The 13,587-nt window shown below is 41.3% G+C and overlaps 1 protein-coding gene across 4 annotated transcripts in view; it reads right to left on the bottom strand.

Moving 5' to 3' along the window:
* Nucleotides 1–13,587, bottom strand: part of trit1 (tRNA isopentenyltransferase 1) — a 49,916-nt gene that overhangs the window by 18,408 nt on the left and 17,921 nt on the right. For 2 of the 4 annotated variants that reach the window (XM_076879228.1, XM_004574351.3), the window contains exons 2-3: nucleotides 4,153–4,293; nucleotides 70–168 (exon numbers count right to left, since the gene is read on the bottom strand). The exons of 1 other annotated variant lie outside the window; for it this stretch is intronic. In XM_076879228.1, coding sequence (XP_076735343.1) covers nucleotides 70–168; nucleotides 4,153–4,293 — 240 coding nt within the window. Of the gene's footprint in view, nucleotides 1–65; nucleotides 169–4,152; nucleotides 4,294–13,587 lie in introns of all 4 variants that reach the window. One more of the 4 variants, XM_076879231.1, reaches the window with a different exon arrangement.

The following is a 13,587-nucleotide window of genomic DNA, read 5'->3' as shown; positions in this document are numbered from 1 at the left end:
AGATTAACAGTACAAAAGACAGAAAGGACAGAGAGCGGTGTATTCAAGTTGAGCATCTATGACACTTACGCCAGTGTCCAACAGGACTTTCCACAGCAGAGACTCAATGTAATAGTTTGTTCCTCCAACAATGATTGGCAGTTTGTTCCTCTTGTGCATGTCATCTATGTTGGAATGTGTCAAGGAAGAAGTTTATCCCAGCGTATTTTGCATGGCTTAACAATTCCAGGACATTGTTGTGCATTCATGTACAATCTAAAGTAATTAAAAATATCATTATTGTTTAATTGAGGTAGAAAGAGTGAATACATCATATTCCTAATGAAAACTTTATGAACCAGTATTTCAGGAATTCTGGGTTTTCCCTTTATGCTACTGTTGAAGTTAACAGCATCAGTAGTATTTCAAAACACTCAAATATTATTGGACTTAATGGATGGATACATGAAATTTGTTTGTATTTTTATTTGTGCTGCCAAATATTAACACGTTATCACAGATTACGCCATCATCACGATTAACGTGATTTAAAAAAATAATAATAATAACACAATTAACGCATCTGGAGTGCAGAATGGCTCAAAATCCCTGAAATGTTTCCGTCAACGCATTTCGGGCAGTTTGTCCAAGTAGAGTTACCTTCGAACATGCGCAAATGAGCAGTTGATCTGGTAGTGACGGGCAGCTGAACCAGTCAGCTCAATAGTAGACGTAATTACATATTAAAAGATTTCCAAAGGGAAGAAATTGAAAAAATAAGAACTGATTATATCACCTTCCCTATCCCTTCTAAAGGGAAAGAAGTCCAATTTAAAATTTTGAATAAAATTTACCCGACAAATAGACTCCTTGGTGATAGATTCAAAATAGAAACTGGTAATTGTGTATTTTGTGAAACAGAAGAGGAGGATTTGGACAATCTATTCTTTTTGTGCAATTTCATACAAATATTTTGTACCTGGCTTTATTCCAGTGGGATTCAAATTAACCCATTTACCTTAAATATGATAATGTTTGGAGTGTTTTTGAAAGAAAAGAAAGCTAATTATGGTGTTAATGTGTTATTAATCTTGTGCAAGCAATTTATAAATAAATGTCGGTTTTTTAAGACCAAACCAACGCTAGCGTACTGGAAAAACGACTTAAACCTGTTGGTTAAATCTTTGACTTTAGTTAAAAAGAAAAAGGCTGCTTTTTTTGTTTTCTTTGTGGAAGATTTTGATTTAGTGAGTTAATATTCTGTTAAATTAAGTGACCCCATCTTTATATTTTCTTTTTCCTATGTATGAAAGTTGCTAATATGTAAGGAATGTTTATTCTCTAAATGTGTAATATATGGTGCATTTTGTCTGTATGTTAATTTTACTAATAAAAAAAAAAAAAAGTCAGCTCAATAGACTATGTGCACGTTAGCATATGCTACTTCCGGTGCGGAAACTCCTGTGGGGAGCTTTGTTTCCGGTGTCCTATTCGTGCCTGGTTTACGGTCCAAAACAAGTTTAGCAAATGAATGAATCAAGCGGCGATTTACATTTCTATAGATGTCTTGGGCATTTACCCAATATATCTGTAAATGATGTTCATCGACTTGTCGATATTTTTTCCCCCGCACCTCCGAGCAAAAGAGAAAAGGGATTCAAATGTTATATTTCTCAGTATCTGTAAACAGCTGTCCCTCGTTTATTGTGGGTGTTATGTTCTAAAAATAACCAGCGATAGGTGAAATCAAGTAGCCAATTTTATTTTTTGACGGTGCAAAACGTTTCGTGGACATCGTGGACATACAGCACTGCACTTCAGAGTCACACTGCTAGTGATCGATGCAGCGATTCTGTACTGTACAGGAGAGACGTCACGGAGGAGATCGTCTGCAGCGATCAGGACACAGGACACAGGACACCATGTGACATAAAAAAAAATAAGCATGCAAACTTGCACTAAAAAAAAAACCGCGAAACAGCGAGGTGAAAGGTGAACCGCATTATAGCGAGGGACCACTGTAATTTTGAAGGTAAGTCACAACATACCCTTCGTAAATACTAATGTATAGAAACCCTTACCAGCAATGATTCATTTTTTGTGTGGCTTTTTTTCACGGTTTGTTAACATGTTGTGTAGGTGTGTACTTGACTAGCTGATATCGACTTAACGGGAAACATCTGGTTTGACTATTCTTCACCTGTAGTTTGAATGCTGAACATTTGCCTGTTTAAATCATAAGACCAGTCACTATACAGAGATGTGCTTCTGAATGTGGACGATGTGTCTTCTGCTGCAGTGATGCAGTTCTGCTTGTGTTGAGTGACGTAAACAACTGATCGATCTAAACTCTTTAAACGTCAAAATTGATCATTAGATTTTTTTCATGACACAACAGCAGTGAGTGTTCCCACCTTCTGCTCTTTGTAACTTAACGCAATCTTTCTGTTTTCGAGTTTTGGACATGATTTTGGAGTAAATCTTCGCAGTAGCGATTGACTGCAAAGTAAAGCTACCGGAAATGCACAACCCCACATCCGGTCTCAAACCAGGAAATTAGCATTTTCTCGTGCACAGGGTCTGGTAGATGATAAACGCACACTGGCCCCCTCGATGGGAAATTTGAGTATTAACAGACTAACAAGACGGAACAGTCGACCGACATAAAGTATTATGCACATTGTGCAAGAAGGAATTTTCTTTTTACCGAACACTTCCAGCTTAAAATATCACATTAACGCGAAGCACACGTTAGTCGGGGATGCTGCTAGCACTTTGGCTAACGTGTCACTCAGCTTGCGACAAACCACTCATATAAGCAATAGAAATGCTTCCACCTGGGCAACCTGAAACTTTTGAAAGACCAAAAAGTAGACAGCTTTGAAACAAATGTCAGAGGTGTAAACTTAATATTAGCAATTTAGTTCAGCTTAATCAGAATGTGTTCACAGTGACTCACTGTCACTGTGAACACAGCTCACTGTGCTATCCACAACTGCAGGTTAAAGCTCCATCGTGCAAAGAAGAAACCGCATGTGAACATGATCCTGCACCATCATCATCTTCTTTGGGGCAAAGCTTGTTTAAAATGGACTGAGGCGAAGAGGATCATTGCATTCTGTTTTTATTTAAATTCGTCCCACCTCTTTTGTAATTGTAATTGTAAAATAGAAAAGCATAACAGGTCCCCTTTCAAAAAAACCTGCAGGTCACACAGACAGAGCCTGTGTGCCACACCTTATTCCTTCTCCCTCTTTTTCTGTCGCATCTTCTCTCATCTTGCACCTTGCCTTCTCTCCCCTCCTCCCTCCCTCTGGTCGCCTACTTTCTCCACTCTGGGATGATTAAATAAATACCCGACCAAACAAGATAAAGGCCCATCAGCCATCGTCACTCATCACTTGCAGAGGAGTGAGGGCGACTGCCGGCAAACAGCGAGGAAAATTAAGGGAGGAGAAAACAGAAAGAGGGATGGAAAACTGAGCAAACAGAGCCACAGAGGAGGAGGTCCAGAAGGAGAGAGTTTATGTGAACGGCATGTAGAGAGAAGGCTTGATGGCTGATGAAGAGTCATTACACCCATTAGGCGTCTTAACCATCTTGCACACTCCTTCCTCTTTTTCCTGATTTTCAGTTAAAATCCTCCAGCTCTACTAATCTGTATTCATCTCTTCCCGTTTCTCCCTCTTTCCCACCAGCAGGCTCGCGGTGCACTGAGCCTATTCTTGGAGCTACCGCATCCCCTCGCTGCGCTGGTGAGGGTGAGAGAGAGAAAAGCGAGTGTCTGTGTGTGTGCGTGCACCCCATCCTGATCTATTAATACCCTCTCTCTAGTTATCGCCTCCTCTCTCCACATCTGTGTGACGGCCAGTGTCTGCAGGAGGGTGTGACTGCCCAGACCGTGTGTAGATTTACCACAGAGACTCCTCTATAAATACAGTCTCTAGAGATCTCTCGCTTTTCATCTTCACTGCAACATCTGCAGCAAGACACAATGACAAAACAAGGATGCGTGCACACTTACAAAAATCAATTACTAAGAGTGAAATCAGTTCTTTCTCTGCAGTTACTACCGGTACTTGATAATTGGGGTGGGGCATTGTTGTAACATGCGGTAAGAGGTGTTATGGAAAACACTGCTCCCATGCTTTCACATGGCTCCAAAAAGGATATCAGTGGCACCGCTTTGTTCCTGAAGTCTACCACCGTGTAGGTGCTCACTAATGGGTCCACAAAGCCGATCATGTGATGTGTGCATTGGTTGCGCTCCTCAGCTGTCACCTTATTAGTGACAATGTCCAGGCCCTGGTACACCTGAAGGCACACAAAGAAAGGAATCAACAGGCAGGAAAAACTACCACATAAAATAAAAATATAAATAATTAGCCATTACAAAAACCATTACAGGAGCTATTACAGGATAATTCAAAAGGGGAAGTTAAAATTCCTGGAAGATAATTAGTACTGCAACATAATTAGCATGATTGAGGTTTCTTGTTTAGCGTCATGTGCACATTGCTCATGCACATACAACCACCGGTCTTGAGGGAAAAATGTGTGTTCCCTGACCAGTTGGCTGGTGGTTGCTGGAGGTTCTTAGGTGAAATAGGTTGTACCAAAAACCTCCTTGCGATAGCTTTAGTTACTATCAGACTGCTGCGATCACCTGCAGTTTGCATGGAAGACACCAACATCTCCACAAACACTGACTACTAACCTACCCTCAGTAAAGCTTGAAAAAGTGCAACACAAACTGGAAACTGAGAATGCAGCCAAAGTCATTCAAAAGGAACAACCTTGTACTCTGAAGGGAACAGTCTCCGTTTGCAGACAAGTAATCCCCCATGGAAACTACGATCAAATAGGGTAATCTGCCTGCGACCAAAACAAAGCACTGTATACCAGCAGTCCCCAACCCCCGGGCCATGGACCGGTACCAGTCAATGAGTCATTTGGTACTGGGCCACGAGAGTTGAGGCTCGGGTGTGAAATGTAGGGTTTACGGGGTTTTATCTGTTTATATCATTATTTTTTATTGTTTTTATCGTTAACTCTGTTTCTCTGGGTCTTTTCGTGCGTTATAGTAAATGGTAAATGGCCTGTATTTATATAGCGCTTTACTAGTGCCTAAGGACCCCAAAGCGCTTTACACATCCAGTCATCCACCCATTCACACACACATTCACACACTGGTGATGGCAAGCTACATTGTAGCCACAGCCGCCCTGGGGCGCACTGACAGAGGCGAGGCTGCCGGACACTGGCGCCACCGGGCCCTCTGACCACCACCAGTAGGCAACGGGTGAAGTGTCTTGCCCAAGGACACAACGACCGAGACTGTCCAAGCCAGGGCTCGAACTGGCAACCTTCCGATTACAAGGCGAACTCCCAACTCTTGAGCCACGATTGCCCCTATGAATAAAGCTTCTTTTTTTGGGTACCGGTACTGGTTTTATTTTGTTGTATTTATCAGCGACACCCTAAAGGCCGGTCTGTGAAAATATTGTTGGACATAAACTGGTCCGTGGTGCAAAAAAAGGTTGGGGACCACTGCTGTAAACCACTTTGCGACCAAGTTTGCTTTCATTGTTGGAGACAACGACTCTATAAAAAGACAAACTTTTCTACATTCATTAGATAGAAAACATACTTTTGTTCTTCATGAAGGTACCCATTTCAGATACTTGCTGTCTAGCTAAGTTACAGCTAGCCAGCTGACAGCATCCTTGTTGAGCAATAAATGTAACTCTGATTTTATATCTGACCTAGTGCAAAAAAGACATTTGAGGGTAGCTTGGGGTGAAAGACTATTTTTGAATATGGTCGAATAGTTTCACGTAATTACAGAGTAGTATTATGTTTAAAAACCCTAGGTAATAACTCCTAATGCTAAGAAATTGCTTGATAACCAATGCAGCAACTAGCTGGCTAACTTTAGCCTGCTTGCCCGCTAACATAATTAGCAAAATAGTACATGACACATAAGTGTTTGGTGGGGGGGGGGTCTTCTCCTAATTTGGAGTTTGTGTTATGGTCTGCATTGGGTACCAGTTGGTAATTAGTGGACTCCATTTCAAAGCTAACATTTGCTAGCATTGGTCACAGCTGACTTAAGGAGCAGGAGAAAGGCAATGAGGCAAAGCACTGAAAAGCACCACATCACCACAGCCAAAGTCTCTCCCACAGAAATTAGTCCACAGGGTGTCAGAAGTCACAGTGAGAGTCTGGAAAGGTTTCTCTTTTTTTTAAAGTTACTTTACAATCTAGTCAGACATTTACAATAAAAAGGTGTGTTATGTAAAAGTTACATAGAGCATGCTGAAAACAGTATTTCAGGCTATATTATGTGCTGTAAGACCGCATGTTTATTGAATGTTCTCAATCTGAGAAATTATAAAACCCAGGGCAACACAGCAAAAATAGCTTCTATAAAACAAATAGGGTCAGGGATTGAAATCTGGGCTAGTATGAGACTGTGCGTGTGTCTTTCAATGTCAGAAGCTGGTCACAGAGCTATTAAGGGAAAGGAAGGATGAGTGCTGTCCGTCTTCCATGTCAAATTGCTCTGGCCATCCCTGCAAATTATGACACGCATCTCCCGTCAGCTTTACATCACCCAGCGATGGAGCTCCCTCTTGGAATGTGACAGCTGGGTGTCACACAGTTGTCCGTCATGATTTTCACACTCGAACAGAGTTGAGAGTTTTAGAAAGGGATATCTTGGGATACAGAGCACATTTCTTGCTAGGCTTCTCTTGTTAGAAGCTGTGTTCAGCCTTTTAAACTTCAAAGTCGTTTTCTCCAGCATTAAAATGTCTGAGATGATCACACACATCAAAAGCTGATGCGCTCCCTTTCGGTGTTCATGTGCACTCCATCTGCAGTTACTTTTTACATGAACTGAGATGTTTTTAATTTGCACTGAATATGTTCACCTTCACATGTGTTTGTACAAACCAATTATTTCCCCCCATTTGCAATTACAGTTCAGTTACAGAAGTCATTTGATGACATAATATCTAATATTTTCTGGATCACAGAATAAGGAAACAAAGAAACTTGAATTCATCCATTGCACAAGTGGGAGGGAAATTGGAGTGTATCATTAAGCTCGGTAATAATCAGACACAAAAAAAGAGACAAAAGATCAAGAGATCATTACAACCGGATCAAGTCATAAAATGCCCTGAAAGAAAAGTAACTCATGATATTTATCGTTCAGCAGAGTTGGAGCTCCTGAATGATGCAGTTTGGTTTGCTGTTCGTTAGAGAGTTGTCAGGTCTAATAGTATTTAACATTTTAAAGTTTTCTTGGAGAATTACTTTAAGTGAAGAAAATTTGTCCTGTCCTGGCTGACTGTGCTGCAAGCCCAGACATGGTTAAAAATGTCATTTTAATGGGTTTTCAATTGAGCTAATGTCCATTTAGGTTCTCAGTCATCTAGGTCATGGTAGTCTGAGTCCTTGAAAAGAGCAACCTTCAGGTTAGAGAAGATGTTTAACCTCTTATTATCCAAAGAGTTTCTTGAGCTCCAAAACAACTGATGGAACCTGAAGTCCCAGGTACTTAACCCCTAGTGTGGTTGTCTCCTTGGAGGTCGTCCTGGGGGCCAAGGTGTTAAACGCTAACGCTGCCCAACCTCACCATCACACACCCCACCATTATCTTCATGCACCTGGAAAGGAATCTCAAGACTGCGCTATAGGTGGGTGATAGCTGGTGCTCGACAATCTCTGTTGAATGATGGTCATTCACAGTGGGCGTACATGACCTCCTTTACGCTTGAGTAGAATTACGGGGAAGGCATTCGGCATCTACCTGCAGCGAGTATTTGTTGTCAGATTGGGGCAGTGGCAAAAACATCTGACAACCGGTCTAGCTTACAAACAGCTAAAGTTAAACCGAATGTCAAAAACAATAAAGCGTCTACTGCGGCCACTGTTTTTGCTTTTCATTTTTGATATTTGATGATTTTTTTAATGCTTCTCTGGTCCCCGATGAATGCCGCTGGCGCGCCCCTTCTTTATTACGACCTACTTATCACACAACCAGCATTCAACCAATGCATAGGCCATCTGCATCCAACAACATGTGGTTGGAATTTTGGACGACTACACGGTAGCACGTTTGTGGAGGGTGAAAACCCCCTTTCTGCACGCTGTCCCAACAAAAACCTGAACGCAGATGGACCACAAATTGCATTCAGGAGTGCTTGGTGGGACAAAGAGTACTCCTTGAAGGAAGCCACTGGAAGGTAAACTTGGGGTGATCAGGGCAGATATTCCCTCTAAAGCAGAGGGGAAAGAGAAGAAAAAGGAATAAAGAATGCATAGGCTGGTGTATGGATGATTGATGAACTCTTGAAAGATACATTGACTTTTCACATAAGTTTCCTATACTTCTGAGCTGTCTCATCTTTTCTTCTCTTTTCTCTTTTTCTTACTACTCCGACTCGTTCAACAGCGAATCTTTGGTTTTGTAACGTTCATCATTTTTCACGGCAGGAAAAAACTGCTCCCAAGTGAACGTAAAGAGTGACTTTATCCATTTGTCCATTCATGCTAAACAAATAACACTTGTGTGTCCATTTGGGAGGGTGCTTTAGTCTTAATAGCTGGCTGTCTGCTTTGATTAAAGGCTGCATTTTCCTATGCTGAAATACTGAATAATAGTGTGTTTCACCAAGATTTTATTTATATATATATTTTTTGAACTCAGCCTTCTGGTTTTATGTGGACAGGATTTAGGTCCACTGGTAATTTTTGACTTGAAAGGGTTTCACAAAGTTTTCCTGGCATCTTCAGGGGGATTCACTTTCTGAGCTACAATCACATACTCTGAATGGATGACAGTAGACTACACACAGATGCTGTGCAGAACGTGGCCTCAGGGCTGTATTTATATGATAAAGTGGTGATGGCGTGTGGGAGGAATGATATTAGCCACCACTGCCTCTGTCTTACGTGAAAGCTTGTTTGCCATATATGTACTGTTCATCATCAGCAGACATATACACCACTACTGGTATACCAACGTGTGGCAACGTAAAGGCAAAGCCAACTCTGAGTATCTGAACATCTCCAATGTGTGTTAGGCAACCACATCTTAAAGTCTTTGGAAATCTGCTATAGGGTCGGAATACCATTTTTCCCCAAAGCTATTCCTTCCTGATAACCACACCGATTTATTGGTGAGACAATATAATAATAATAATAATAATAATAATAATAATAATGGATTGGATTTATATAGCGCTTTTCAAGGCACCCAAAGCGCTTTACAATACCACTATTCATTCACTCTCACAATCACACACTGGTGGAGGCAGCTACAGTTGTAGCCACAGCTGCCCTGGGGCAGACTGACAGAAGCGAGGCTGCCATATCGCGCCATCGGCCCCTCTGGCCAACACCAGTACGACGACCAGGACAGAGAGCCCAGGGATCGAACCGGCGACCTTCCGGTTACAGATGCGATTCCCAACCCCCCTGAGCCACGGTCGCTCCAAATACATATTAGCCGTTTTCCGATGTATCAGTGTCTGGATTTATAACAACCGATAAACCAAAATTTAAAAAGTAAAGAAGAGATGGGAGAAACACCCCCAATCCAAGTTTTGAGTGTTGGCACGCCACAGTTTGCCCACCAGAGGGAACCAAGCAAGAATCAGGCAAAGTGTAAACAAGTTAAAAAAAACAAAAAACCCTACACATTACAAATGTTCTCGAGTTCTTGTAACTGGACACACTCATTAAATAAGGTAGAAATAAAGAAGTGAAACAACTACATTCTAACTTCCTTACCTTTGCAATTTTTAGAGTTTTGGGGCTGTTTCTGTTTCCATTTAACTGCATCTGTAAGCTGTATTCATGAGCGTGTCTCAATAACTAGCTTATTGCATGATGCTGCTTCCAATCGTTCTGCATTAATTTGGGGTAAAATATTCCAAATCTACTCGTCTTATATTGTGATTTTCACCCAGTCAGATTAAGCTCAGAATGATTAAGTCAGCACAAACCAAAGATTGCTGTTTTGTAATATCTCAAAGTTGTTTTTCTTTTTAGGAAGTATTTTGTGGTGCACGCCTTGCCCACATCCTCTTGAAACCTGCCTGACATTGCTACTAAGCATCTTTTTGTATTCCTGTAGCATTCAAAGTCAGCAACAAAATACAACTGTTTATAATTTGACATACACTACACGTGTTAATCAATAGAGCTGTGCAGGCTATTGATCAAATCCTCTGTCAGAGCCTGTGTGGATTGCGTGTTACTCTCAAAATGTTCTTCATCCAAAAGAGGGGAGCAGTGCAGGGCAGAACAACCAAGGCAGATAAATTATTTACGGCTTCTCTGCACGACACCACCCTCAGCCAAGCGAGAGTTGGATGCAAGAACGGATGGAAGGATGGATGGATAGATGGATGAAGGATATGAAGAGCAAATCAAGGAGGATGAAGATTTAAAGGGGTTTCTCTTTTTTTGGAAGGACAACAGCTTTAGAGAGATGAAAGGAGATGAACGGGCAGAAGAGGAGACAGAACAGCGCTGTGTACTTGTTACAGAGAACAGGATGCTCCCTCACAAATTTGCACACATTATCTACCAGCAGCCTTCCTGCTCTGTCTCTGACAGACACTCTCACACAGATTGTACCGAGAGGAGACAGGATGATGGTTAGAAGGATGGCAGCATGAATGGTGAAAGAAAGACTGATAGATGCTCAGAGAGACAGCTGGTATTTCTCTGTGTGTATAGTAGATAGAATTATAGAGAAAGACATACAGGGATGGCTGTGTGTCTCATTTTGAGCCACCCCACCTAGCATATTAACACAACTTTGTTAGTCACATGGTGAAAAAACCAAAGACAACTTTGAAACAGCTCTGTGTGGTCAATTTAGCATCCCCCCCTGCTTTAACTAACATCACAATACAATACAAAGTTTAATTTATTTTATCAACTTTTATTCTGACGATGCTGTCTGTGTTGAGCGCTCAGTGGATCTGCGTTCGACTACTCCGCCTAGGCTGCACTGTGAGCGCAGATCCACTGAGCGCAGCACAAGCTAGCAAGACAGAAGTTAAGCTCGTTGCAACATGGCAAATTGAACCTCCCCCACCCTCATTCAGATCTGGCCTTTGGAACTATTTTGGTCTTCATGTGACGTATGACCCTGAAGGTAAGCGCGTCATGGACAAAGGTAAAACAGTATGTTGGATGTGCCACGCAATGCTCAATTACATGGGTGGGAACTACTGCGTTAGCACAGTTAGCTCGTTAACGTGTTGGCCGTCCAGCCCCACGCACGGGGCGATCGGCGGTAGCGCGTTAACGGAGATTTGCCGTGTTGTGGCGTTAACGTCATTTCAGATTAACGCTGACAGCACTAGTGGGAACAAAATGAATATGACTGCACATTGCCAACATCATCCTAGTGCTAAGACAAGTGGAAGCAGACAAAAACAACAAGCACGCATGCTACAAACTTTACCCGAGTCATTTAGACAGCCGTTAGCACATGATTCTCCTTATGGGGACCTGATATGTTTAATATGCTGCTGAGAATATAGCCCAGAAGAAGCGTATAGTATAGCTTTTATTTTGGAAAGAGCCATTTCTCTGTAATAAACTCTCTTTTCCAAAGATGAGTGATTTCTCGATCAGATAGATTAATTTTTTTATTACTTTGTTTCAGCAACACTAAATTTAAAAACTGTACTTTTGAGTTAAAATATATATTTATAATTTTAATAAATGACAAATTAAAAAAGCATGAACATTTTTTGTATCGAAAAAATATCGAGCTGTGACACCAAAGTATCGAACCGAACCAAACCGTGAATTTTGTGTATCGTTGCACCCCTAATATATATATATATATATATATATATATATATATATATATATATATATATATATATATATATATATATATATATATATATGAATGAATATATATGTATGTATGAAGTGAGTTTGTGCCATTCATTCATTCAAAAGCAGGTGATGATTCTAATTTCGCCTTAAAGAGGACAAAGACACCCAGAGAGCAAGAGCTGGCAGACGTGTAGAAGTGTAAACAAGAAAAAAGAGAAAAGAACTGCTTGAATGGAAGATATGAACAGAAGGAAAAACAATTTGAGGGGGAGCTGCAAATGAGAGGAAATAAAATCAGAAATAAATTAAGACTTCCAGTCGAGGCGGTGGAAATGAACTACAAATTGGAGCGATGCTCAAGCTCAGAGTCATAAAGGAATCAAAGATAAAAATCAACACGCCTAATCGTGTTTACACGTCTTCTGGAGGAAACTGGAAGAAGATGTCACAATAAAATTGAGATTGGGTGACTAGCACAATCGGGCGCCTTCTTTAAGAAAGCATCTGAAATGATGTGGGGAGAAAAAAAATTTCCTTTCTCAGCTGGCTTGGAGAGAGAAAAGAAGAGGCCGCTGTTAGAGAAACAAAAGGCTGACAAAAGGTAAAGGATAGATTTGAGGTGAGCAAATTGTTTGCCTGCAGCTAATGCTGGTCACATCTCACACCAGCTGAAGACCACACCAGAAAATCCTCTTTGGAGTTTTAAACTGAAGTCCAGCATCTTCATAGAAATGACCACATGCACACTTTACAGCTACTTATAAAGAGACCACTGTGATTTTTACTCCAAACCATCCCAGTGTTAGATCACCCCGCACACACTGTAAAGGGCATTTTCTGAGAAGTTGCTGATGAAATGTTTCACATATTGCATTCCTCACTTTCAGCTTTTTCCAATTTCAGATGTCATAATTCACGCTGATGCACTTCAATGGAAACCCAGCTAATGTGGGTTCAGCTGCCTACTCCTTCCTGCCTCGATTTTAAATGGATGTGAGCATGTGGCTTGTGTGTGAGTAGGACAGGGGAGTGTGTGTGCGAGCTTGTATGTGAGACAATGAGCTCAGTGTTTGAGCTCTGCGGAGCCTGCAGCCGGACTGCCTGGCCAACCTTATGCCCTGCACGAGACAGCTGTTCCTCTGCCACATAAAGGCAAAGGGGAGGTGCACGGGCAAATGAAAGAGGGCAAAAAGAAAACAGAGAAGGGTGAGGAAAGAATAAAGAAACACACACACAATCACTCGGTGAGACACAAAATAAGACACACAAAGAGCAAGAAAAGGGTGAAGGGAAATGAAACAGACCTTTCAAACTACTGTTGGACCAATGTAATGACTGTAAAGTATTGGCATTTCAATAATGTGCTCTCAGAATTTCACTCTGTAATGATAGCTGCCGGAAAAATGAAAATACAGACATTTTCCAAATTTCCCGGGAACGCACTACTTGGATCCACTGAATTTGTTTCTGTGGCAGGAATTAATCTAAATTAGATGAGTCCATTTAGGAGCAAATGATGGATAAAGCTCATCTTGGTAGTTAAAAGTCTAATTTTCACTGTGCAGCATGGCCCGACTCCGCTCACTCTTTTTCTCTTTTTTTTGGAAGCACCTCACTTAAAGTTTGAGGCAAGCATAAAACAATACTAAAAAAGCTTACATGAAAACACTCCAGACTGCTGACTGGCAAGTGAGAGCAATCAAAAAGCAATGTGCAGCACTGGACATC

Source organism: Maylandia zebra, linkage group LG22, assembly GCF_041146795.1.
Source record: "Maylandia zebra isolate NMK-2024a linkage group LG22, Mzebra_GT3a, whole genome shotgun sequence".
Taxonomy (NCBI): domain Eukaryota; kingdom Metazoa; phylum Chordata; class Actinopteri; order Cichliformes; family Cichlidae; genus Maylandia; species Maylandia zebra.
Note: the sequence above shows the minus strand (reverse complement) of the source record. Positions and strands in the feature narration are given on the sequence as shown.